General features: G+C 49.1%; 2 protein-coding genes across 4 annotated transcripts; one reads left to right on the top strand and one right to left on the bottom strand.

Moving 5' to 3' along the window:
* Positions 1 to 12,570: 12,570 nt before the first annotated feature.
* Positions 12,571 to 13,452, bottom strand: NANOS2 (nanos C2HC-type zinc finger 2). Its single transcript, XM_039325133.1, has one exon. It carries the CDS (start codon positions 13,450 to 13,452, stop codon positions 12,946 to 12,948), a length of 507 nt encoding a protein of 168 aa, XP_039181067.1. The 3' UTR covers positions 12,571 to 12,945.
* Positions 13,453 to 15,628: 2,176 nt separating this feature from the next.
* Positions 15,629 to 26,997, top strand: CCDC61 (coiled-coil domain containing 61). Of its 3 annotated transcripts, none has more exons than XM_039325028.1 (14): positions 15,629 to 15,680; positions 17,328 to 17,531; positions 18,210 to 18,292; positions 19,399 to 19,559; positions 20,053 to 20,205; positions 20,658 to 20,877; positions 21,807 to 21,889; positions 22,845 to 23,017; positions 23,643 to 23,721; positions 24,213 to 24,343; positions 24,942 to 25,020; positions 25,551 to 25,617; positions 25,732 to 25,804; positions 26,775 to 26,997. In XM_039325028.1, the coding sequence occupies exons 2-14, from the start codon at positions 17,378 to 17,380 to the stop codon at positions 26,870 to 26,872; spliced, it is 1,554 nt and encodes a 517-aa protein (XP_039180962.1). In that variant the 5' UTR covers positions 15,629 to 15,680; positions 17,328 to 17,377; the 3' UTR covers positions 26,873 to 26,997. The 3 variants fall into 3 exon arrangements, with proteins under 3 accessions (XP_039180962.1, XP_039180960.1, XP_039180961.1); XM_039325026.1 differs by having other exon boundaries at positions 25,732 to 25,846; XM_039325027.1 differs by having other exon boundaries at positions 15,642 to 15,680; positions 17,332 to 17,531; positions 25,732 to 25,846.
* Positions 26,998 to 27,039: the final 42 nt, after the last annotated feature.

Genomic DNA, 27,039 nt, shown 5'->3' with positions numbered 1-27,039 from the left:
TCAGGGGTTCTACAATGTCCAATGTTTTAAAATTTTCTCCAATTAAATTTGTACAGGAAGTTATGGATAGGCACCCTCCCTAAACTCTTTTTTTTTCTTGAGATCCTCAATCAAAAGGGATCCGGAGACCAAACTCTTGGAGAACCGCTGGCTCATTTTTTGGATCCCCGATCCAGATGGCCCTGCAGGACTTTCTGTGTTTGGCTAAAGGTCACCTCTTGGTTGCTCCCCATCCACATCTTCAGCTGTAGGTAGTCAATCCGGTCCACAGAAAAGTGTCCAAAGGAAGCTGGCCCTGCTGTTTCTCTGCGTGAAGCATGGTTGAAGGATCTCACGGGGAACAAAGAGGGAAGAATGACACCATCCCAAAAGGAAGAGGCTCACTGAAGCCTATATATTATACTGGGATGGCCATTTTATTCCCTTGGGGCATGACCCAATCCGTCCTGGGCTCCAAATGTCTAAATCAGCTAAGCTAAGTTATGGAAGCTACCTGAGATACATCATGACTTCTGCAGAGACCACAACCCCCTTGGTGCCCTGTTTCAGCAGTTCTGTTGGTGACACTGGGAGTAGAGAAGTTGGGGTCTCCCAGAGGGTGCATGGCCCATCTGTGCGCCGGTCCCCACAACCACCACTGGCCAAGGAGGACAAGCCTTGGATTCCTGCCTCATCTACAGAAGGTCCCAGAACTTCTCCAACCCTCTAAACCAGGGCTCCTCAAGCTTGGCCACTTTAAGACTTGTGGACTTCAACTCCCAGAATTCCCCAGCCAGAGAATTCTGGGAGTTGAAGTCCACCAGTCTTAAAAGTCGCTACAGTTGGAGACCCCTGCTCCAAAACATTCTTCCTTCAGTTTGCTCCACACGGGCCCGTCCCAACCCAGTCAAGTCTCCTGATTCATGACTATGACGACACTTAATTGCCTTAATGGGCTCAAACATCACGATTTGGCTAATTCACCTCTCCCCCCTCTTTCTTACAAAAGGGCTTGCTGTGTCATGATCTTTGTGCCAGATGACTGGCAAGGCTTCATGACATCACCAACTCTTTTTTTCCATTGGCCAGGTAGGCAGTAATAGGCGTGGCCTGGCCACAGCAGCCTATCCCTGTTTGGGAGAGACAGTCTGGGCTTTCAGGTCTTTGTGATCAGTTCTGTGATGGAGAAGCTTGGAAAGGGGGGTCCCCAGCCTCTCTTTCTCTCCATCTCTTTGACATGGAGGACCATGTAAGCAAAAAGACGTCCATTAATTGGACAGACTTGGCTTTGACAAGGTGCTCTTCTTTGAACCCTGTATAAAAATCTGGATTTAATGCCCCGGGGTTCACAGACGGGGGAACCCAACCCCCTTTTTTGTCACTATATTTGAGTGTTAGCCTACAGAAAGGTGTTTTGAGCTTGTGAGAGCCAAACACAACCTCAAACAACTGGAGTCTCACAAAAAACTGAGGGGAATAATTTGACCTGCAGAAAGAGGAGGGAAAGTAGTAGACAGGCCGAAAAAGATTATTTTTCAATGTGGGGCCCCTTTTGAAACAGAACCCAAGCCAGAATAACATCAGAAGGAATTAAACCAGGGGTAGGCAACCTTGGCTCTTTTATGACTGGTGGACTTCAACTCCCAGAATTCCTCAGCCAGCATGAGGGAAACTTTGGCTCCTTCCTGATTCGTGGGCTTCAATTCCCAGAATTCCTGAGCCAGCATGAGGGAAACTTTGGCTCCTTCCTGACTTGTGGGCTTCAATTCCCAGAATTCCTGAGCCAGCATGAGGGAAACTTTGGCCCCTTCGTGACTCGTGGGCTTCAATTCCCAGAATTCCTGAGCCAGCATGAGGGAAACTTTGGCTCCTTCGTGACTTGTGGGCTTCAATTCCCAGAATTCCTGAGCCAGCATGAGGGAAATTTTGGCTCCTTCATGACTTGCGGACTTCAACTCCCAGAATTCCTCAGCCAGCATGAGGGAAACTTTGGCTCCTTCATGACTCGTGGACTTCAACTCCCAGAATTCCTGAGCCAGCCTGGCTCAACTTGGAAACCTCTCCCTTTCCCCTCAGCATGGCTGGCTCACGAATTCTGGGAGTTGAAGTCCACGAGTCCTAAAAGAGCCAAGGTTGCCTACCCCTGAACTAAACCATAGTTACAGAGAGTCCTTGACTTATAACAGTTCATTTAGTGATCGTTCAAAGTTACAACAGCCCCGAGCAATGCGATTTACGCATGGTTTTCGTAGTTACCACCTTTGCAGCATTCCCCACGATCACGCGATCAAAATTCAGATGCTCGGCAACCGGTTCATGGTTATGACGGTCGCCACGTCCCGGGGTTTCACGTGATTTCCCCCTTTTGCGTCCTTCTGACAAGCAAAGTCAACAGGGGAAGCCGGATTCACTTAACAACCGGGGTTACCAGCTTATCAACCGCAGGGATCCGCTTAGCAACGGTGGCAAGAAAAGTCGTACAGCGGGGCCAGACTCCCTTAACAAACGTCTCATTTGAGAACAGAAATTTTGAACTCCCTTTCAGTCGTAAGTCGAGGACTGCCTGTATTTTCACCGTATTCCCACACAGGGTTTTCAGAAAAAAACCTTTTGGCCGATGAAAATATTGAGAGCTCTATGAAAAATTCATCTGTTTATTTATCCTTCTTGATTGGATGGGTGGAAAAAAAAAACCCTGGTTGCTTGTGAGAGAACAGATGATCCTCAGCTTACGACCAGTTGATTTTCCATTGACTAGAATTTTAACTGCTAAGCAAAGCAATTGTTAAGTGAGGCGCACCTGATTTTACAGCTGATTTTTTTTTGCCAGATAGTTAAACAAATCATTGCAGTTGTTAAGAGAATCCTCTGGTCGTTAAGTGAATCCAGCTTCCCCCCCCCCCATTGACTTGGCTGGTTGGGATCCCCAGGATGCTGCAGCTATTGCAAATACATGCCAGTCGCCAAGCACGCCAATTTTCGTCACTTGACATTGTGGACGCTGAGGTGGTCGTAAGTGCGAGGACAGAAGTCACTTTTTCCAGGGCCGTTTTAACTTTGAATGGCTGCTGAATGAGTGGTTGAAACTCAAGGAGTCTCTGTAGGTCCAAAAGATCCGTCTCTCCTCCCCAAGCAAATTGCAACGGCCCCAGAGGAAAAAGCAGATCTGGAACGCAACCCCAAGTCCTATTTCGATACAAAAATCTGAGGTTTAATCAAGTTCCTTGATTAAACACGATACAATTGGCCGATTCACACCGCAGTGCTAACCCTGAAGGAAGAGCAGATTCCTTAGTAACCACTGATGACGATTAAAAGGGACTTTCTGAATATGAGAAGCAAGGCCCCTTCCCCGCTAGAAATGTCCCCAAACCCCATTTTTTAAACTCTTTTTTTTAATCTAGAGCAAGAAATCGTTGAGACAGTTGTCAGACACTCGATGTAAAGTCCAGTTTTAGTCGGCCAAATGAACAAAAGCCACGTTCTCGGTTCACATCAAGCAGGGCTGTCCAACCTTGGCCATTTTAAGACTTGTGGACTTCAACTCGCAGAATTCCCCACTCCACAAGACCACAAGCTGGGGAATTCTGGGAATTGAAGTCCACAATCCACAAGCTGTGCTGGCTGGGGAATTCTGGAATTCTAAGTTGTTCACTTGAGCTTGTTCACTGAGGGCCGGTTCACTGTCACGACGGCCCGTGTGACATTAGGGTGGTGTTACTTGAAGTCGCCCTTGCCAATGCGGTGAGACTCCAGCGTGTAAATGCTTAGCAAGGGGATGGGGAGCAGACAGGATTAAAAAATAGGGCTCTCCTGGACCAAGTTCATTGCAGGGGTTCCGAATCCAGATTGCTGAAAGCTCAGTCTCCAAGGACATAAACAGCCGCAAATTATACAAGATCCGTTTGACCAGTTGCGTTGATTTACTGCATTCATAAGGTAAGGACCCCGATTTCCAACTCGTGATGGTTTCGCTTAGTGACTGCTTCACTTAATGACCGAGTGGCCAACTGATTGGTAGTACTTTCATCTCCGTCCCTGGTTTTATCCCCACCATATCCCCCAATGAGGTAGGTTAAAGCTAATTGACCCCAAAATACCTCATGAGACTGGCTCCTGAGCATGTCATGAGTTCCAAGCCGGATCTTCCACAATTCTAATTCCTGAACTCAGCCTCTCCCAACCTCTGCCGCTGAATTTGAACTCTCCCCTCTAATCTGCGAATGCATCGCATATTTTTGGACGGTGAGTTTAACCACTAAAATACGATTGTGAAACATTAAAAATGAATTTAAAAGTGCAAATGCATGGGGGGGGGTGCAAACGATAGACTTTTAGCTGCAAGAGAAAAAAGGAAACATTTATCAGAGCACAAAGCGTGCCTTCTCCGGTTTTTACAAGCAATCAGATTTTAAAAATGGTTGTGGGCTTTTGTTTTCGGCCGACTGATCAAAGGGCGCTTTTTAGTTAATTGAAAATAGCCTAATGGATCCCGTTCGACAATTCATCAACGAAAAACATTCACGGCTTCCCCGTTCCGTTCTTTTTTTCCCAGTGGTGCAATTTTGACTGTGTGCAAGAAAGGGACCGGGGTGGGGTGGGGTGGGGTGGAGGGGGCCTTTGGAAGCCCCCCCCCTGTGCCAAGCTGGCCTTTGGCAGGAGCTGGGTGCAATTCGGACAAACGCCAAGAGGCAACAGCCCGAAGCCGATGCACCTTCGCCTTCTTTTAAGATTTGTGGACTTCAACTCCCAGAATTCCCAGCCAGCAAGAGAGAAGCTTGAACTCTCTTCAGGGGTTTGAAAAGACCCGTCACCTCTCCCCTTGGCCTCCTTTTCCAAAGTCAAACCTTCCTTGGCCTTTTCACCAATCCTTCTGGGATTTGGCTTCCGGTCCCCGCCCCATCTCGGCAGCCCTTCTCTGGCGTTCCCCAAAGTCTTTTGGGAGTCCCAAAACTGGAGTACAGACAGTCCTTGACTTATGACCACAACCCGGGACCAGAATTTCCCCCGCTAAGCAAGGCAGTCGTTAAGCAAGTCGCACCCAGTTTTACGACCTTTTTTGCCACCGTTGCTAAGCGAATCATCCTAATAAATGAGGAACTACAGATAATTCTCAGCTTACCATCGTTCATTTAGTGACTATTCAAACTTACAACGGCACAGAAAAAAAATGGACTTAGGACCATATTTCACACTTACGACCGTTGCAGCCTCCCCGTGGTCACGTGATCGGAATTCAAGACGCTTGGCAAACTGGCTCGTATTTATGACGGCTGCCGTGTCCCCCAGGCTCACCTTCTGTCGCCTTCTGACGAGCGAAGTCAACGGAGAAGGCAAGAGTCACTTAACAACCGTGTTGCTAACTTAACAACTGCAGCATTCCGTGCAGGAAAGGTCGTAAAATGGGACAATGCTCACTTAGCCAATGATTCGCTGCGGTCATAAGTTGAGGACTTCCTATAACCTGTACTTCAAAACCAAAGAATTGATCTTTCTTTTGCAGGCAACCTGTACAGAAGCATGACCGTTGCGATTATTATTGGAGTTGAGTATAGTCAGCTAAATGTTTAGATTGGATTTATCATTTTTATCCACCTATTTATTAGGATTACTCTAAACAACAGCAAAAAAATTGGACTCATTTATCTGTATTGGAAGCCCCTTTGTGGTACCTGGAGGGGAGCCGGTTGCTTAGCAACGGCTGCAGTGTTATTTGCTACCTGCTGGGCTCCAGTTCCTAACAATATATATATATATAAAAAGGGAATCTGATGAGGATTACAATTCAGCTCCAGTCCTCATTTCCCATAAGGCTCAGGCACAAGAGTGTGTGTGGGTGTGTGTGGTGTGGGTGTTTCTCACGTATTCTTCTGATGGGGGCATCCCTGCAGTGTACTATAGACCACCAAAATGGATTTAGCTTAATAAGGGACTCTGAATTCAGAGCCATGTTCAGCCATGAAAAAGTCCAGCAACACTCAATCAATCAGAATAGTGCTGGAAGGGACCTTAGAGGTCTTCTAGGCCAACCCCCTGCTCAGGCAGGAGATCCTATACCATTTGTGACAAGTGGCAGTCCAGACTCTTCTTGAAAACCTCCAGTGTTGGAGCACCCACAACGTCTGGAGGCAAGTGGTTCCACTGGTGAATTGTTCTCACTTTCAGAAAATTCCCCCTTAATTCCAGGTTGCTTCTCTCCTTGGTTAGTTTCCATCCGTTGCTTCTTTTTCCTGCCTTCAGATGCTTTGGAGGATAGTTTGATGCCCTCTTCTTTGTGGCAACCCCTGAGATATTGGAAGACTGCTATCCTGTCACCCCTGGCCCTTCTTTTTATAAAACTGGACTAGATTAAGGAAGGATTCAAAGGAACAGCAAAGAGGAGGAGGAGGAGGAGGAGGAGGGGGAGGAGGAGGAGGGGGAGGAAGAAGAAGAGAGATTTATTTTCAGGTAGCCTCTAAATGAGGGCAGCTGTCAGAAGAGATTTTACTCCAGGGAATACAAAAGGCTTGAAACAAAGAAGATTTGCAAAAAAAGAGATCAGAGAAAATGCCCTAATCTGTGAAAATGGATCGAAAGAGGAAAAAAGAATTAAGCAACAAGAAGGAAGACCAGCAAATATACCCTTAAGGTTGAGCATATATTTGCACCCATACAGAGACAGAGAGAGAGAAAGAGAGAGAAAGACAGAGAGAGAGAGAGAGAGAGAAATAAGACAAAGAGTGAAAGAATGAGAGAAAGAATGAGACAATGAAAGAAAGAGAATAAGAGACAGAATGAGAGAGAAAATGAGAGAGAATGAAAGAGAGAAAATGAAAGAGAATGAGAGAGTGAGTAAGAGAAAGAAAGAGAGAATGAAAGAGAGAGAGTGAGTGAATGAGAGAATGAAAGAAAGAGTGAGAAAGAGAGAGTGAGCACAAGGGAAGGCAATCGGCATATGAACCTTGCAATTCAGCATCCTGGTCAAGTGGCGCCCCCTAGTGGATTCTTTCAAAACAGCAAAACTGGCCTAAATAATTCTCTTTTGGAATTTCAACTTACGGCCATAACTGAGCCCAAAGTTTCTGTTGTTAAGTGAGACATTTGTTAAGTGATTTTCGTCCCGTGCTGCAACCTTTCTTGACACCGTTGTTAAGTGAATCGCTGCAGTTGATAAGTTAGTAACCCGGTTGATGAGTGAACCTGGCTTCCCCCCCCCCCCTTGACTTGGCTTGTCAGAAGGTCGCCAAAGGGGATCACAGGACCTTGGGACACGGCAACAGTCAGAAGTACGAGTCAGTTGCCAAGGGTCTGAATTTTGGTCACGTGACCACAGGGAGGCTGCAACAGTCCTAAGCGTGAAAAATGGCTATAAGTCATTGCCGCTATGGCATTGGACAGTTACTAACTTGAGGACTTCCTTTATGTAGACTTCAATTCCCAGAATTCCCTGGCCAACAGGCTATTGAACATGAAGAGGGGTGGACTTCAACTCCCAGAATTCGCCAGCCAGCATTGTTTCTTTAAGACAGGTGGATTTCAACTCCCAGAATTCCCCAGTCAGTGCCCCAAAATCAGGTGCAATTCCCTTAAAAACCACTTTGCTTACCAATGAAAATTCTGGCCCCCAATTGTGGTCGTAAATTGAGAACTATCTGTAAATAGAAGAAAATTCCCATAGAGTTTAACTGAAGTATAAACCAGGTGCCTCCAGAAATCGTAGGCGCTCCATCGCTGGAGATTTTTAAGAAGAGACTGGACAGCCACTGGTCTGAGATGGTATAGGTTCTCCTACTTGAGCAGGGGGCTGGACTAGAAGACCTCCAAGTCCCTTCCAGATTCTATTCTATTCTATTCTATTCTATTCTATTCTATTCTATTCCATTCCATTCCACTCCATTATTCTATTCTATTCTATTCTATTCTATTCTATTCTATTCTATTCTATTCTATTCTATTCTATTCTATTCTTATTCTTATTCTTATTCTATTCTATTCTGTGACCCATCAGGAGCCCAGGACTCAGCCTCTTCCCACAAGATTCTCCCAGGACTCGGAAGTAAACCTCCCCAAGTGGAACAGGGTTCATTTCTGGAGAAACGGATGTGGGTTAAAGGATGAAGAATGAAAGTGAAGCCACCAAATGCAGTCCAAATCTTTGGTGCTTCTCCAAGGCCCAGCTTTGACTTCCTCTTGCAGATGTTCTCCCCTCCTCCTCTTTCTACCCCTCCTCCTCCTCCTCCTCCTCCTCCTCCTCTTCGTACTTGGCACCACCCTGCTCGCTTCTTTCTTGTCCCCATGGCGATGAGAGGCAGCCCCAACAAGGGATGCCCGGGGTTGCCATGGTGACGCCTGGGCTTCAGAGGAGAAAAAAACGCGCCCCCCCCCCGTTTCTCCCCAGCATTTGCCCTCTCCTTTAAGGAACGAGGCAATGTGAATTGCAGCCCTCAAAAAAGGACCGGACACTCCTCGGCTGCGTCAAGACGACATGAAAATGATTGTACCGCTTTCTACAGATAGTCCTTGACTTACAACCCCAAGGGAGCCCAACAATTCGGTTCTTAAGCGAGACGTTTGTTAAGTGAGTTTGCCCCCCCCCCTTCTTACCACAGTTGCTAAGAGAATCGCTGCAGTTCTTAAGTTAGTAACCCCGGTTGGTAAGTGAACCTGGCTTCCCCCATCGACTGGGCTCGTCAAGAGGGTCGCAAAAGTGGATCGCGTGATCCTGGGACACTGTGACCGTCATAAATATGAGTCAGTTGCCCAGTGCCTGAATTTTGATCCCGAGACATTGGGGATGCTACGAGGGTCGCAAGCGTGGACAACGGTCGTAAGGCCATTTTTTCAAGGCCATTGTAACTTCAAGCGGTCAGTAAATGAACGTTGTAAGGCGAGGACCACCTGTATTAAATTTATACGCTGCCCGTCTCGCTATCCAAAGCCGTTCGTCGTCGCTTGCCTTTCCAGGAGGAAACCCCTTCCAGGAAAAAGGGACCCAGCTGACCTCAACCCCTTCCAAGGCTGCCAAATGCTCGAATAGAATCACAGACTTGGAAGGGACCTCGGAGGTCCTCTAGTCCAACCCCCTGCTCAGGCAGGAAACCCTATACCGTTTCAGACAAATTTGAATCACATGACTATGGGGATGCTGCACAACAGCCAGTCAGCATCAGCGGAAGGAAGCTTAGCCCCACGGTTTCTCCAATCAATCAATCAATCAGAACAGAGCTGGAAGGGACCTCAGAGGTCTTCTAGTCCAACCCCCTGCTCAAGCAGGAGTCCTTGACCTGTCCAGCTTCTTCTTAAAAGCCTCCAGTGATGGAGCACCCACAACTTCTGAAGGTCTTGCATAACGCCCTGTTCCTCCCAGGGGTCCCTGAAGGCCTTCCTGCTGCACGGTTGTACCACAGTGTTACTCCTGCTGCAGTTAGCTTGGCGGTCCTAAAAGCAAAGTGTAGCAAACACGGTGGAGAGAAAGAAGGAAACATTTATCCAACCGGATGGAAAACAAAACAAAACAAAAAACACAAAAAAGAAACATGCTCCAAGTGGATGTGAATTTTGTTTGATCACAGGAAGAAATTCTACTGCTCTTGTTTCAAATGCCCCCCCCTCTCTCTCTCACACACACACAAACACACACACGGGGGCGGGGGGAGAGGGAGAGAGAGGTTTTATTCTTTTTCAGCTCCTAGCACTTGGAAATAGCAAAAGGTAAAACTTCCAGCTCAATGCAAAAGCATTATTATCATTTCCCCTTCTTAGGAGAATTCTTGTGTGCAATGACTTATGTGCAAAAACAATAGGGGGGGGGACCCACTCCTTCATGGTTTAATGATCTCCACATTCAACCAATACCCAACGAATGAAACCAGTGTTCCCCAACTTTAGCCACGTGAAGCTGTGAACCCCTCGATTCCATGGGTCTGCAGGTATCCCCCACCCATGCTGAGCTGTAGCCCAAATTTGAGGTCTTCTGGGTGGGGTGCAAGGCAGACCCCACCCCTCCTTCCCGGCTGCTGGCTCCAACTGCCCCTTTCCCGGCTGCAGCCTGGCCCCACCTAGAAAAGCCCTCCTCTCCCCCAGCAAGTTTGAGTAAAGCTGCTTTGGAATAAAAGACCACTTGGGGGTTGTGAGAAAGTCCCCACCCTCACGATGAATCTCCTGTTATCAATAAAGGAGAGTATTCGTAGCTCAGGGTTGAAATGAGGGGTCCGGGGCACTTTGAGAAGACCCCCTAACCTCTTATTTGGGGATGAACAGAGGGGGGGGGGCAGGATGGTGCCAATGTTTTCCCTTCTCTGTGAAGCTGCTAGGTCCGTTGGAAGAGAGTATCTCCCTCAACCCCCCTCCCCTTTTCCAGCAGGAGGGTCGTCTGCATGAAAGATACAAACTTCCAGTTTGACCCAGGACTTTCTGCAGTCTGAAAGAGAAGAGGGAGGCAGGAATCTTGCTGGCAGGGAAGAAGGGACAGTTTTCTGCAAGGAGGAGCTGCAAGCCAGCCATGCAAACCCAGGAATGGTCTGGCTGGGGGGGGGGGGGCTTATCAAAGGTCCGTGCATCCAACAAGGGGGGGGGGAAGCAGGAAAATCCAGGAGGAGCATCTAAATGCAGCCCCTCCCCCAGTTCTCTGCCGAAAACAACAGTCTTCCTTCAACTGGGGTCACCTGCAACGGTGATGGACTGTGACACCCATGCTCCACGGCAGACCTGGAGGTACCTCCGGGTTGAGCTGGAAGAGTGAGCAAAAGGTTGAGCACGGGCGACCCAAGGTGGACCATAGGAAGTGAAAGCTGGTGGCTCTAAAGAAGATCAGTGTGGTGGGAATGTTCTGATTCAGGGTTGCTCAACTTTGGCTACTTAAAGATGTGTGGATTTCAAGCCCCAGTTAGCTTGCTAATGACCTTTAAGACGTGTGAACTTCAACTCCCAGAATTCCCCAGCCAGCACACTAGTACACTTGAAGATGGATGGACTTCAGCTCCCAGAATTTCCCAGCCAGCATGCCAGTGACCTTTAAGACGTGTGGACTTCAAGTCCCAGAATTCCCCAGCCAGCACACTAGTATGCTTGTGGATGGGTGGACTTCAACTCCCAGAATTCCCTAGCCATCCAATGAAGTCCACCCATCTTCAACTGGCCATGGTCGAGAAACACTCTTCTAATTGGAACTCCTTCTTCATCATCTTCCAGGATTGTTTGTCTACAACACCCATAATTCCCATGAGGCCGGGATAGGCTAAGTAAGGCTGTTCAACTCTACCGCCAAATTGCTTTTCCTAATCATCCAAGACCAAAGCATGCTGGCTGGGGAATTCTGGGACTTGAAGTCCGCCCATCTTAACGTGATTTAACTGCCTGAACTCAATTAGTGTTTTTCAGCTGATCACTGATTTAGAGACATGTTAAACATATTCTAGGAGCTACAATCATAACACATCTAGAAGCACTAGTTGGTGGAGGGCTGAAGAGGTCTTTCCCTCCCTATCTTATATTTTCTGTTTCCTAGATGCCCCCCTGGGGGGGTTTCAATGGTTATTGGAGAATTGTTGCTATTCAAGCAAACTGCCTGGTGTTTGGGGGCCAAGGCTGTTTCCTAATTTGGTCCAAATGCCCAGCTGACTATTTAATCATTTTTGTTTCTCACGGATTGCAAACTGTCAGAAAAGTGCATTTGGGTGCGTGATATGAACGAATCAAGTTTCTAGCCCCTGGGAATGCTCAGGTGATAATGTTTGTAGAAACTGCTCCAGGAGGATAGGTCTGATTGCCTCTGGCGGTAAAAATCTAGAACGTTTTGTGACACTTCCAAACTTTTAAAATAAGCATGGCTGCCTGTTGTGTTTCATTTTAAACTGCTTATAAATCCATTCTTCCTCATGCAGACAAGGCAAATCTAATACCAGCCACGGGTGGCAGCCCTCTCTCTGCGTGCTCTCTTAAGTTATAGAAAACCATACCACAATAAACGCGTACAAGGCAAAACAGAATGATAGTTATGCAAGTATCAAGAGCCAAAAAAGAGAATCCAGAATTTTTCCAGAGAGATTTCACTGCTGGAAGTGAAGACTTGATCCTCCCAAGCATTAAAAAGCTATGCGGATTGCAGAAATAAATGTTGCTTTTCAACTTTTGCACCGGCTGCAAAAGGCACAGAAGAGAGAATCACTTTCAGTTTGTGAGCTTTTACGTTATTCCCTCTAACTGCTGCATCAAAATACTGCAAGAACCGCACCTTAAGACACAACTACTCAACTTGAACAAAGTGAAACCTACTTAGTTCCAAATCAACATTAAATCTGGAGGGGAGATTTAAGTATCCCGTGACTTTTCTGCAGAGAACCCGGGAAAATTCAAGCCAGGGATTAAAAGCACAGAAAGTGAAGCAGTGATTTGATGCAATCATGAACAAAGACTGTTTATTAAACGTCAACATGTTACTAGTTTTAAAAAAATTATCATAATAAACTTACATATTGCAAACCCAGATATAAATACTGTTCAAAGTATCTCAACTGCTCTAACATGGGCCAGTAAGGAATATTTCAAGAAAAGGAAAGAAATCCACCACCTATTTTCCTTTTTATCGTGGTTAATTTAAGGCAAATGGCAACTTCCTTTGAGCATAATTCAGGACGATCACAAACAAACAAAAAAGGACTTCTGAACTTACAGGTTTAATTTTGGAAAACAGAGTCCTGCTTGTTTCTATCCGAAACTGAATTCTGGGGCAGTTGAAATACACAAATCTTCCTCTTTTTTAAAAAAACAAAGCTGTCTCCTCTTTTGCAACTATGATTTTTGAAGAACTGCAAATGCGGGAAACCCAGTTTACTGCCTGGTATATTTCTTTCCTTCCAAATCTTAGGTGGTGCCTTTCCTTCTTGCCATCCGCTCTCCCGGCGTTTAACTTTTTTTCCCCTCTCTCTCTATATTCCGCTTTTCCATGATACGGATTGGGGAGGGGGGGCTCCCCTTGCGGGTGTCACTTTATCTCTTGATCAGGCGTCCAGCCGAGTTGCGCCCGCTTCTGCGGTACAAGGATTGCTTCGCCTTATTGTGGGGGCAGTATTTCAGCGTGTGGGCCTTGTCGGCGGTGGCCCCACAAAGCGGGCAGGTGTAATTGCGTAGAATGGGGCAGACCACCACACCATCGGCTCTCTTCAAGGTGTGAGAAGAATAGACCTTCTTGGACTCTCCGTTGTGCTTGCAAAAGTTGCAAATCCCTTGCGGGGTCGGTTGAACGGGCTGGGGGTCTCTTTTGCGGATGCCCTTCTTGGAACTGTGGATCCTGCTGTTGTCGCTGCCGTTCACCTGATGCAGAACGATGACTTTCAAGGGGTCTTTCCAAGGAGAAGGAGGAGGCTTCTTCCGTTCCTCAACAATCTCCATCACAACTCTGGAAAGATTCAAATAATCCTTCCACTGCTCAAAAAAGCGCCCTTGGGCCACAGCTGGAACACACTCTGGAGAAGGCTGGGATGAAGTGGAGAGCATGGTGACCAGTGGAATCAGTCCCAGCCAGGCACACCTCTCTGAATGAGCACGGGACACACACTCACACAAACACAGAAAGACATTAAAATGCAATTTAATAACTGTACTGAAGAGGTGGAGTCTGAAATTTAAATGGCCTGGGAAAAACAACTCTTTCTTCTGAAATATCTCCATCTGGATCTTCCCTCTTTTTATCTTTCTGGAATTGAACCTGACCACACGGAGACATCGAAAGATCTTCTGCAAAGATCCCTTCACCTGCCAAGAAAAAAGCCCCCCCCCTTTTTTATTGCAATGTGAGCTTCGGCATTGGCTGACCCTGGGCACAAAAGCTGCAAATTGCCCTTGGTTCCAATTTAAAATTCGGCTTCATTTTTGGTTTAGGTAATGCACCAAGGATGCTAGCAGGGCACCCATGATGGTAACCGGCTGGGTCATGTCTGCAAGAAAACCACCAAGCTCAGAGAGCACCAAGGACCTCACGGTTCTTCTCTTCTTCTCTACTCCATGAACCCAACTGCCTTATAGTGCTGATGATGCTACCTAGTTGGGTAGTGAAATGTCTGCAAGAAAACCACCAAGCTCAGAGAGCACCAAGGACCCCACAGTCCTCCTCCTCCTGCACCTCCTCCCCTACTTTTCCTTCTCCTCCACAACCCCCCTTCCTTCTAGCACTGAAGATGTTACTTAGTTGGATCATGAAACATCTGCAAGAAAACAACAACCAAGCTCAGATTGCATCAAGGACCTCATAAGAGGCCAGAGGCCACTATTTGCCACACCTACACTTATATTTAGGAAAGCACATGGCTGACATGGATGCACCTACCATGTTCAAAAGCCATGCTTTTTTTTTTAAGCTGGCTTATCGTGATCAGGACATTACAATGGTGCACCAATCAACCACAAAAGATGGATGAAACACAGATCGGTGGGCCTTAAAGGGTCTGGAAAAAGATTCCTGGACAGATGCCAGTTCCTGAAGGTCACAAGCAAAAAAATTGTAAAGGCCTCTCCATAAAAGGCAGTCCTTAGAATCCCACCGTCCACTTGATATCTAAGCCTGAGATACACATGGAAACAGGTAAAGAACCTGCTCGAGGTGAACCTCCAGCAAAAAGTCCAAATTGCCCTTTGACCTAAATCCTGGGAACAAGCTAGAAGCTGCCAGGGAGATGTGCAGACCTTACCATGAAAACATCTTGCAGTTCTAGGATGAACAGGTGGACATTTTCCCCATCCAAGGCCTCCACCCTTGTGCTTGGCAGGTCGAAGCTGTCTAGAGAGGTACATCTGCCAGAAGGCTAACCTGTTCTTGTTCAGAGAAGGAAAGTCCTCTTCTGAATGTCCACAAGAATGCGTATGCCGTGGCTAGGCCCCTTGTTCTGATCCATCACCATCCTTCATCTTTGTTCCCACGAGGGAGAGAGGAACGAGCACAAGCTTGTGATGTCCCATTGCTAAATCCCAATTGATCAACTGTCTCTGAGTCCACTCTGAAGCCTAAGTAGAATTCCTGGACAAGCGAGAAGGTGCCACTTGGAATGGTGAAATTCTGGGAGTTGAAGTCCACACATTTGCAAGTTGCCAAGGTTGGAAAATGCTATAATAGTCCATCATACTATACTTTATTGATCTTAGCTCTTGGACACTGTTTCACACTCTCTTTAACCAATCGTGCATTAACTAAGGCAAGAAAGCAGTTTTGCTTTCGGTTTCTGCAACACGCACCCTTTGCATGCGTTACAGCCGTCGCAAGCGGGTCTCGAACCCGCCAAGTCTCTTGTCTGAAACGCCGCATTTTTAGTGCGGGTCGCTGCGCTTCGCCCCGAACAGCCGCTAGGTGTCGCGAAAGCGGCATATTGTTTCCAATCCTTTCTCCGCTCCAGCTGCAGGAATGCCGACCTCAAGATTGACAAGCTGAGTCTCCAACAGGCACGCGAAAGGGCGGGTTCTGGGCGGGGTTCTATGCGTTCTCAAGGGGCGAATCAGGGACGAGCTGCCGCCCCCCGCGTTGCCGATAGGGCGGCTCTTCAAGAAACGAACCGAGCAAAGGGGGCAGGCCCTATTCTTTTGAATGACGGGCGGCGAGGCATCCCACGAACGGGGGGGGGATGATTGACGTTGCCCGGAACCAATGACGGCGCGTGATCGGTTGATTCAGACACCAATGGCGGGGCGAGGGTGGAGCCTCTCAGAGGCGGCAGTTGAGGTGGAGCGGCGCGCAGGTAAGTTGTTTTCGGGGGGGGGCTCGTCTTGCACCCCCCCGGGTCCCCCTCCTTCCTCGGGCTGCCCCCCCCGTTTTCCTTTCTCCGTTGCCTTCAATCTTGCCCGGCCGGGCGCTCGCGGGGTGTTGTGGACTACACACACCATCACTCCCAGCCAGCCTCTTGTGCTGGGCCGGCGCGTGGGGGGGGGGGGAGGCGGTTTGCTTGGGACCTTCGCCGAAGACGCCAGGCTGTTCTGGAAGGCGCCTCCCGTCGAGCGCTTGTGGCTGGGGAGGATGGGAAGTGTAGTCCGACCCACACCCAAGTCTTCCTTGGGGTCCGGCTGCCCGGGTATCTGGACGTCAGATGGCCCTTGCTGAAGGCGTGTGTGTGTGGGGGGGGGATGATGGGAACTGATGGCCGACCCAGATGGGACTCAGGCTGTGTGGGATGATGGGCTGTGTAGTCCAGCTGCCCAGCCAGCCAGTCTGCATTTGCCTGCTTTCTCATCGCCCCCCCTCCCTAAACTAGCCACCCCCTTACTGAATCCCCTTACACACACACACACACACACACACACACACACACACACACACACACAGGTTAAAGATAGAGCTTCTTGGATGAATCCAACATTTGGGTTGACACAACAGGGTTAACCAGGTTACTGAACTGACCCATTTTCTTAGTTTGCCCAGGGATATTGAAACCCACTTAGTGGGTGAAGGTTTGGCTGGTGGAGACAGATGGAGGCTGGATTGGGGCTTGTACAACCATCCACAAAAATCAGACAATCAGCTAAAATGAGCACAGTTTGGCAGGTTGTGCGAATGTCACACCTGGGTCATTTACTGAGGCCGATCGGTTAGCTGTCTCAAACAGCCTGACCCGGTTGCCGCCTAACCAGCTCTAAGCAACCTGATCCAGTAGCAGCTCTCTAGATCCTGCAGGTAGATCCCAGGAATCCTTGGCTCTTGGGATCCCGCTCAGCCCTTCCCTTTGTGTCAGAGGGCATCTCTTCCGATGCTCCTTTCCACTCACTGACACCGGTTCTCCCTCCTTCAACCAAAATCGAGAAAAAGCTTTTGCTGCAGCCGCAAAGCCAAGCTGCGTTTCGGGATGAAATCCCAGGGGCTGCCCACATTTGCCCCCTGGCCAAAAGGTTCAGTGGATCTCCTCATGCAGGAATCCTGTGCCTGGCCTGAGATCAATCAGAACAGAGCTGGAAGGAGCCTTGGAGGTCATCTAGTCCAACCCCCTGCTCAAACAGGAGATCCTATCCCATTTCAGACAAATGGTAGTCCAGTCTCTTCTTAAAAACCTTCAGTGATAAAGCACCCAGGCAAGTAGTTCCACTGGTTAATTTTCACTGTTAGGAAATTTTTCCTTAGTTTTAAGTTGCTTCTCTCTTTAATGATCTTCCACCAGTTACTTCTTGTCCTGCCCTCAAGTGTTTTGGAGAATAGAATCCTAGGGTCGTACAGCTGGAAGGGACCTAGTCTGCCCCCCTGCTCAAGCAGGAGACCCTGTCCCATTTCAGACAAATCGTCGTCCAGTCTCTTCAAAACCTCCAACTGGAGGCAAGATGGAGACCCCGTGATGTCAGAAGGTTCTTGTCCCCTTTTGCCTATCGGTAAAAGCGTCTCTCCTCTCCTGTCCTGTCCCAAGCCAGGCGACGAGCTCGTTTTGAGAAGTGGCGGTGAGTCTTCGGTCCCGCCATGGCCAAGCGGAGCGACTATGGCCTGCAAGTAGACTACGTTTTCCGTGGAGCCGAGCACGTCGTGCGGATGACGACGGAAAGGAACCTGCTAGAAGTGGAAGTGGAGGACCGGCTCACCACCGACCAGTGGCGAGGGGAGTTTGATGCCCCTTGTGAGTCTCAGGGAGGGGCACCAGGCGAGAAGGTTGGGGGACGGTGGGGAAGAGCCTCTGGGAGAAAGGCCCCCCCCAAGTCCTTTTGCGGAGGTAAATCTGCCTGGTCATTTGGAGCACGAGGGTCAAGAAAGACCTTACCCTCCTAAGCCCTTTTGAAGTTAAGGAAAACTACCGCTGCTATCCTCAATTTAAGACCACAGTTGAGTCCAAAATTTTCGTGGTTAAGGGAGTTTTGCCCCATTTTGCAGTCTTTTTTTTGCCACAATTGTTAAGCGATTCGGTGCAGTTAAGTAAATCAGGCGGTCATTAAGCAAATCTTTGCTTATAAAACGGTCGCAAAAGGGGATCGTGCGACCCCTCTAGAACACTGCGACTGTTATAAATGTGAGTCGGCTGCCAAGCGTCTGAATTTTGATCACGTGATCCTGGGGAGGCTAACAACGGTCGTAAGTGGGGGGAAAGGGTCCCAGATCCTTTTTTTCCATTGCCATTGTAACTCTGAACGGACGCTAAATGAAGTGTTGTAAGTCAAGTACCTGTAACCCTCCCCTCCAGGGTCTTTCTGACCTGGGGGGGCAGGCCCGTCCTACCAGGACCCCGGAGTTAGCAGAGCAAGTAGGACTGCCAGCCTCCCATCTCTGCAGAAAGTCAGTTTTCTCGTCTCCCCTCCCACAGTTATCGAAGACCTCACCCACAAGACGGGGAACTTCAAGCAATTTGGGATCTTCTGCAGCATGCTGGAGTCGGCCCTGGCCCAGGTGAGGAACGGATCGGCTTCCGGTGTGTGTGTGTGTGTTGCCACCATCATTTGTGCCTAAATTCAGACTCTGGCTTGGCACGGAAATTCATCCAAGGCTGAGACTGGCCAGTCCAGTTTCTTACACAGATACAGGCAGTGCTCGCTGTACAACCGCGACGGAGCCTAGAACCTCTGTGACTAAGTGGGACATTTGGGAAGTGAATCTTGGCCCATTTGACGACTTTTTGGGCTGTGGTTGTTAAGCGAATCCCTGAAGTTGTTAAGTGAGTCATATGGTCATTAAGCGAATCCAGCTTCCCCCGTTGACTTTGCTTGTCGGAAGGTCGCCAAAGGGGATTACGTGATCCTTGGGATGCTGCGATCGTCATAAATATGAATCAGTTGCTAGGCGTCTGAATTTTGATCAGGTGACCCCAGGGAGGCTGCGATGGTCATGAGTCTGAAAAATGATCAGAAGTCACTTTTTTCAGTACTGTGATAACTTCAAATGGTCACTAAATGAACTGTTGTAAGTCAAGGACTATCTCTACTGATTTAGTAACAAATGAAGGGTCTTTGAGACTCTCTGAGTTTGCATGATTTTTTTGCAAACGTTTCATGACCCAAACTAGGTAACAACATCAGTGCTACTGCTAGCATTGACGACGTTACCTAGTTGGGTCATGAAATGTCTGCAAGGAAACCATCTAGCTCAGAGAGCACCAAGGACCCCACAGTCGTCTCCTCCTCCTCCTCCTCCTCCTCCTCCTAAACCACTCTCTTGTAGCACTGATAATTCTACCTAGTTAGGTAGTGAAACATCTGCAAGAAAAGAATCAAACTCAGAGAGTGCACAAAAGACCCACAGTCCTCCTCCTCCTCCACCCCTTCACAACTTCCCCCCCCCCTTTCTAGCATTGAAGATGTTTTACCTAGTTGGGTCATGAAACATCTGCAAGGAAACCACCCAGCTCAGAGAGCACCAAGGACCCCTCAGTTCAACCCTGAGCTGTGAAGATTCCCTTCCATGGGTTAGTCACGAGTCTTTGGCGTCCAAAAGCTGTTTGTGTGAACGAACAAGGTACAATCTGGGGTTGTGTCTTTTTTTTTTGCCCCCTTAAACAGAGCAGCGAGTCTGTAACGCTGGATCTCCTCACCTACGCGGACCTGGAGGCGCTGCGGAACAGGAAGATGGGTGTGGGAGCCCGGCACCCCTCGGCCTCCAAAGTCTCCCCCTTGAACGCCAAGCGTTACCTCATCCTGATTTACTCAGTGGAATTTGACAGGCAGGTTTGGGGGTGCGACCCGGAATTGGGGCCAAAATCTTGACCAATCGGTATTTTAAGGCTCCTCTGTGTTGCTGGTTTAGGTATTCATGGGTGAGGGATGGAATATTTGGGGGGGCACTCAAGTCAAAATTCAGGGGAACCCCTCTGGCCAGTTGTGGCTTCGCTGCTAAAGAGGTGAAACCGCAGCCCACAGGCCAGGAGTGGGTAACTAGAGGTAATCCTCGATTTACGACCACAGTTGAGCCCAAAATGTGGGTCGTTCAATCAGGGAACTGACCTGTATGACAACTTGATGCCCGGCTGGCTCAGGAATTCTGGGAGTTGAAGTCCACAGGGCGTCAAGTTGCCATAGCAACCCATAAGATGCGGTCAGAAATTCAAGATGGCAGCTGGATTTTGGATCCCCGGTGGGCTGTTGAGGAGCCAATGAGCCGTTTCAACTCCATTTTTGTTCCCCTCTCCTGTAACTTCTTCTCTTGATTCCTGGCAGGATCCATTACCCGCTACCCCTGCCCTACATCGGAAAGCCGGATCCAGTCATTCTACAGAAAGAGATTCGGGAGCTTAAGGAAGAATTGGCTATGTTGAAGGCTAAGCCAGGCAAGGACTTCCGGGACATGGAGATCCGTCGTCTTCGGGAGGAGTGAGTGAGAGCAAAAAGGGGGGCGGGGTGGCAGGATTTGGATCCGCAGATCGGGCAGGGATCTGGGAACAGTCCTCGGAATACGTGGAGGACTAGAAGCCTGAGCATTTAAGAGCCAGGAGTTAAATTGCTGAGAGCAATGAAATTCAGTTAAAACTTGGACAGGCCTTGCTCCACTTAACCAACAGAATTGGACCTAAAATTTCCCAGATTCACTTAACAGCCGTGTTGTTACCGACTTAACAACGGCAGCGGTTTGCTCCAAGGTCGTAAAACGGGGCAAAGTCCACTTCACAAAGGTCTCACTCAAAATTTGGGGCTCCGTTGCGGCCGTAAGCGGAGGGCTGCCTGTATTTGCGCGAAAGCTTCCCTTTGGTGGCGGATTGCTGAAGTTGGGGGTCTTGCAAGCTGGCCTCCCTCGCCCCCCCTGCACCCTCCCCCCCGCCCTGCAGGCTGCAGCACGCGCTGGAGGAGAAGCAGCTGATGGAGTCGGTGCTGCTGAACTGCCGGGAGGATCTCCAGCTGGCGACCAGCAAGGGCAGCGGCTTCAAGGAGGTGAAGATCCTGAAGAAGGTGGTGCAGACCCTGGAGGAGCAGCTGACCAAGGAGCGGGCCAAGCACCAGCGCCTGGCCGCCCGGCGCCTGCAAGAGAGTCGCCAGCTGGCAGACGAGGTAGGCAGAAGGCCTGGGAGCCCCTAGCACAGTGGTTCTCAACCTGTGGGTCGGGACCCCATTTGGGGTCGAACGACCATTTCACGGGGGTCGCCAAACAACGCAGTCCGCCATTTTTTCCCCCCTTTCCCTTAGCTGTGCTACTCCCTTTTATTCTATTGGCTTTTGAAAGCCAATAGAATAGACTCTCTTGAATAGAGTCTAATTCTATTGGCTTTCAAAAGCCCATAGGAATTGTCCAGGCTGTCTCTGCCCTGCTGAGCCCGCCAAAAGTCCCATTCTGCAAACGGTGCTGCATCAGTTGAGTAGTCCTCGACTTACGACCGGTTGAGTAGTCCTCGACTTACGACCGGTTGGGGGTCGCAGCATTAAAAAGGTTGAGAACCACTGCCCTAGCAAGAGCCAGCGTCCCTCAGCCAGCAGGACAGGAAGAATAGTGGCAAGACATCAAAACTCAGTGACCGTTCAAAGTGGGGGAAAAAAAGCTATTTATCACCAGGTGTCGGAGGTTCTGAGGATTGTGTATTTTCACCACTGTCAGGTTGCGGTGGGGATATGATCTAGTGCAGGGGTCCCCAGTCCCTGGTCCGTGGACCAGTACTGGGCCATGGCATGCCAGCAACCGGTCTGCATAAACAAGCAAAGCCCACAAAACCAGGCACCCTCTGGTCCGCGGAAAAACCTCTCTTCACGGAACCAGTGATCCCTGGTGCCTCATCCACAGGCAGAGTTGGGGGCCTGCAGAGGGCACAGAGTAACCCCCAAGATGAGAGGCGAGCCCCAAACCTCGGAGGGTTACAAATGTATTGGAAGGAAACCCCCCCCCCTATTTTTAGCAGCTCCTGGCTTCAGCAGCCTGTAGAATTGATTGTTGTTTGTGTTGTATTCCACACAACTCTGCCTTGGCTCCCTCTTTCTGATCCCGACAGCTTGCAGAAGTGAAGGCGACCGAGAGAAGCCTCCGGATCCGGGTGAAGAACCTAACCAACGAGCTGGCTTTGTACAAAAAGGGGTAGGTGCCCTCAGCCAATCCCACAGCTGTGGTCCTCGCTTAACAATCGATCAACATTAGCTATGGACTCCAAAAAAAAAAGTCACTTGCAATTCTTCCTCAGAGCTATGACTTCCCCATCCAGCCATTTCTCCCTCCCCCCCCCCCATGGTCACGGGATCCCGTTTTGGGCCCTTGGGCAACGGGCTCACATTTACGAACTCAGTCATAAGACAAATCTCATGGTTCCGATGGGTGAAACTCTTCAAAAGAACTTCGAGGCACTGTTTACCTTAAAGAATCTTTTATTTGAGAAACAAATATGGGCATTACATAGTGGAAACCAAAAATTAAATTCCCCTCCCCTGGATACAAAGTAATCAAGCACAATTCCTTCCTCCAATAAACCGTCAGAAATCACATTCCCCAATTAGATTGAAGCGCGGGCTTTCTCCCCAGCTCTCCAGTCTGTCAAAACTCTTATCAGCTCTGGGCCCAATGTCCTTGGGTTCCCATGGCTGAGTTATTATTGTTATGACTAGCTGGACTGTCATCCACACTCCTCCTCCCAGCATCAACTAACTCTAAAAGCAATAGAGGAAAAATGGCTGCATTTCCATCTGTTGTCAAAGCAAGAACATCAGCGTTGACAACAAGGGTTTATGATGTCTTTTGCTCGTTTCCCGCTTTTGTGGCTGGTTTCCGGCAAAGATACACCTATTTGCTAACATCGGTCCACTTAATGAGCAGTTAACAATTAGAGATCGTGACTCAATTTATGACCGCAGTGACTTAAACCGAAATCCCAGGCTCAGGTTGTGGTCATTAAATGACATTAAGTGTTTGCCATTTGGGCGAAGAGGGTCCCCACTTTTTCCTAACTGGGCACTTCCCGTCTCCCCTTCCCCCGGGCACGTTGCCCCCACTGGATCCTCTCTCTCTCTCAAACCCCCCTCTGCCATTTGTCTCCTCCCAGCCTGAATCGAACTGGCGTCACAAAGCGAGACGGCCATCGCTCCGCCTCGGGGGAACGGTCCAATTCACAGGACCGCAGCGTGCCCTGGGGAGCCAGCCGGCAGCGGTCCTCATCCAGAGACGGGCGCAGCGGGAGCCAGGGACGCATCTCCAGGCAGTCTCCTTCTCCGACAGGTGGGGAGAAGAAAATGGTTGTCTTTGCGATTCCTCTATACATAAATGTCGCTTATTTCCGCTCGATACGGGGAGGAAATGGCCAGAAGTGCAATCCTGTAGCCAGTGTGAATTTCCTCTTGGTTTTGCTTCGGGCTTCCGAGATCTTCTGCTCTTTAATGTTTGTTTCCAAGCTTGTTTCTTTAATGATAGGGACTAGAAGCTCTTTTTATGCTTTGCTGAAAAGGGGAATTGCTGTACTTGCTGGCAAATGCTTTATTAAAGGTTGGGGGTTGAACTTCCCTGCTGCTTTACTGTAAATTGCCCAACACTCTTTGTCACTCAGGGTTGAAATGAGGGGTCCTCAGTACTCTCTGAGCTGGGTGGTTTTCTTGCAGACGTTTCACGACCCAGCTAGGTTACGTCATGCGCCTAGAAGGGAGTGAGGTTTGCTGTCTGTTTAATCCATCTTTTGATACCTCGGTGCTAGGAAGTAGCCAATCCTACTTTCCAATAAGCACTTAAGTCTTGTAGGGACTTTTTTTTAGCTCAAAAAGTAAAATTAGTCTCTCTTGGGAAATTCAGTCCTATAGCCAAAATAAATTCCTTACAAGCCCATCGCTCTCCCTCTCTTTTCCAACAACAGGTATCCGGGCCCCTCGCTTCGATCCCACAGCCTTCGTCAAGGCCAAGGAGCGGAAGCAAAAGGAGGTCGAACAGAAAAAGTGAGTGGACTCTCCTGCAGACCTGGCTGGGTTTGTCCAATCCAGGAAGCAGATTACTGCCCACGCCTGGCCTAAATGACCCCTAAACCAGGAGGCCAAGGGCCACGTGGCTGATTTAAAAACAACTGCAAACCTCAGATGAACAACTGGCACACAAACCAGCTGTTGGGGGGACTAGTTTCGTAAGGGCAGCAGTGAACTGTGTTTTGGGTCAGTGGTGGTGTTTGGCACTGTTCGTTTTTTTTTTAAATGCCAGTGGGTACCTAGCCATATATTACTTTATCAAATTTCTACACCTCCCAGCTCACCGGTGACTCTGGGAGGTTTTGAGAGAGCATCATAATATTGAAACGTGTCGATTAAAACAAGGTTAAAATTGACACGCAAAAAAGTAAGAATCAGCATTCAGATAATCGTGCCGGCCTGCTCTACACCGTGTCTGATACTTGAACCGAAAAGGTGACGATTCCGTTTCCGGTCTTCCTTTCCAGCAAGCGGAACCTCCATCGGGCCATGGGAGACACCCCACCCAGCGGCTGGTACCACCACCCTCAGCTCAGGGGGTCCTCGGTCCTCCCTGGCGGGAGCAGCCTTCTGAAGCCACGCGGCCGTAGCTCTTCAGGTATGCCAGGTGCTTGGCCTTTATTCTGTGGCGGCACCAGGGCGCAAAGAGGGGTGGCTGCCCAGACCAGGTCCTTGAACTCTACATACTTAAGAGGGGAACAGCAGAGAATCAGAATAGAGCTGGAAGGGACCTTGGAGGCCTTCTAGTCCAGCCCCCAGCTCAAGCAGGAGAGCCTACATCAGTGGTTGTCAACTTTTTTAATGCCGCGACCCCCAACCGGTCATAAGTCGAGGACTACTCAACCGGTCGTAAGTCGAGGACTACTCAACTGGTGCAGCACCGTTTGCAGAATGGGACTTTTGGCGGGCTCAGCAGGGCAGAGACAGCCTGGACAATTCCTATTGGCTTTGGAAAGCCAATAGAATTAGACTCTATTCAAGAGAGTCTATTCTATTGGCTTTCAAAAGCCAACAGAATGAAAGGGAGGAGCACAGCTAAGGAAAAGGGGGGGAGAAATGGCGGACTGCGTTGTTTGGCGACCCCCCGTGAAATGGTCGTTCGATCTCAAATGGGGTCCCGACCCACAGGTGGAGTACCATTGCCCTACATCATTTGAGACAAATTGCCCCAAACACCACTCTCTTTTTTTTCCCAGTGGAAAGCTTCCGCAGCAAACGCACTTCGGCCAGCTCCGGGAGTGAGATGGAAGATTATTCGGAACCTGTTGCACCAAGGTAAGGGACAGAGGGAAGATGGGGCTTCTTGTAATGCTGGGGAGGGAGGACACGGGGGTCTGCTAAGCTGATTCTGGCAAACTGTTTAATAAAGTTCCAACCTCAACTTTTCCGTCACCAGTTCTTGTGTACATAATAGCAATGTTTTTTGACTTGGCGACTTTAAGCTGGGTAGACTTCAACCCCCAGAATTCCCCAGTCAGCCAAGAAGGAAGTTCTCTGGGAGTTGGAAGTCCGTACATGTTCACTGGGGAATTCTGGGAATTGAAGTCCCCACATCTTTTTAAGTTCATTAGCATGCTGGCTGGGGAATTCTGGGAGTTAAAAATCCACACCTTTTAAAATTCACTAGCATGCTTCCTGGGAATTTTGGGAGTTGAAGTCCCCACATCTTAAAAGTAGCCGGGTTTCAGACACAGTGCTCTTTAAACCACGTAGAGCAAAAATCTCCTGCAATTAAGGTGTGACACGTCTACAATTTCACTGTTGGTGTTACCCCATCTAATGGATTGTGCCATTTTTCTTTTTAGAGGCAGGAAGCGACTAGGCAGGAACAGGAAAGCCTTCAGCTCTTCATCTTGGAACGGCCCCAGGGTGGTGAGTGATCCACCAAGGTTCCTCTTTCCAAAGTTGGCATTGGGCTGAGGGAAAGCGCTCCCAGAGGGTCCTGCACAGACCACGTGACCCCAGCGGTTCTTGTTCTCCATTCAGGGCTCCCGTGCAGACAACGCTCACAAGAAACGTTTGTCAAGCACCCCGAATACAGGCAGAGCTGGGGGTAAAGGTAAAACTGCTGGCATCTCGGAGGAAATCTTGGAAAACTCAGGTGGGTGGGCATCCCTGGGCCAAGCTACTATTTTATTTTTATTTATTTATATCTCCCCTTCATTTTTACAAATAATTCAAGGCGACAAACTTATTTAACACATCTTCCTCCTGTTTTCCCAACAACAACCCTCTGGGGTGAGTTGCGCTGAGAGAGAAGGACTGGCCCAAAGTCGCCCACCTGGCTTTTGTGCCTAAGGCGGGACTAGAACTCCCAGCTTCCTGGTGATTGGCCCAAAGTCACCCAGCTGGCTTTCAGGCCTAAGGCAGAACTAGAACTCACAGCCTGGTGCTTTAAGTATTGGACCAAACTGGCTCTCTTTGATGTATTGCCAAGCTGCTGCTTGAAACTCCCATCTTGGAATAACTGCCTTGGAGAAAGGGTGAAAGTGGGGTTCTTCTGGACCAATCCCACCGCCTCCCTCTTGTCCCGAACACACACAAAACACTGCCGAGTAGCTACTTTTCAGCCCACTGCCGTGATTCAAACCCAGAGCAGGTTACTCTTCTCTCAACTCTGGCTTCCTGAGCCAACGTTGGGCACAGCTTGGGAACAACCTTTTAGGCACAGGAGCTGGCAGGTGTCCTCTGGACGGCTATTGCCATCCAGGTGAGGAACAACATGGGAAACCACGCCAAAGAAATTCGGCATGTATTCCTTAGACCAGTGTTTCCCAAACTTGACAATTTTAAGGCATGTGGACTTCAACTGCCAGAATTCCACAGCCAGCGTTGCTGGCTGTGGAATTCTGGGAGTTGAAGTCCTCATGCCTTAAAATTGTCAAGTTTGGGAAACACTGCCTTAGACTTTTGGAGCCTGACGCCTTTGAGGAAAAAAACCCTTTTGCATTCTTGACGGCTGGCCTTGTGAACAGTTTTGGGGTGATCCTCTCGGCTCACCCGATCCTGCCTCCTGTCCCGTCTCACAGAGAACCTGTATGAGGAGCCCTCAGCGGATCTCTCCGAGATTGACGCCCGGCTGCAGGCGTTGCAGGAGTATATGAATAAGCTGGAGACCCAGACGTAGCGCCCGGGAGTGGAGCCGAGGCTGCGCGATTCCTCGCCAGCGGGATCCGGTCCAAATCTAGACGAGGTTCTTTTCCCTCCATTCCCGTGACCTGCTTGTGACTTCCTCCAGGGGAGGGCAGAGGGGAGGGGGGTGGGCGGGGGTGGCCTTCGTGCAAAATGTCTGCT

Source organism: Crotalus tigris, unplaced genomic scaffold, assembly GCF_016545835.1.
Source record: "Crotalus tigris isolate CLP2741 ecotype Arizona unplaced genomic scaffold, ASM1654583v1 scf7180000024316.1084291, whole genome shotgun sequence".
Taxonomy (NCBI): domain Eukaryota; kingdom Metazoa; phylum Chordata; class Lepidosauria; order Squamata; family Viperidae; genus Crotalus; species Crotalus tigris.
This window is presented reverse-complemented; position numbering and strand designations above follow the sequence as displayed.

What these genes read in the sequence shown, in the direction of transcription:
- NANOS2 (XM_039325133.1), bottom strand. Translation starts at nt 13,452, where the DNA reads ATGCTCTCCACTTCATCCCAGCCTTCTCCAGAGTGTGTTCCAGCTGTG.
- CCDC61 (XM_039325026.1), top strand. Translation starts at nt 17,378, where the DNA reads ATGGCCAAGCGGAGCGACTATGGCCTGCAAGTAGACTACGTTTTCCGT. An exon ending in ACGCGGCCGTAGCTCTTCAG is followed by an intron (nt 24,344 to 24,941) that starts GTATGCCAGGTG and finishes TTTTTTTCCCAG; the next exon opens with TGGAAAGCTTCCGCAGCAAA. An exon ending in TCGGAACCTGTTGCACCAAG is followed by an intron (nt 25,021 to 25,550) that starts GTAAGGGACAGA and finishes TTTTCTTTTTAG; the next exon opens with AGGCAGGAAGCGACTAGGCA.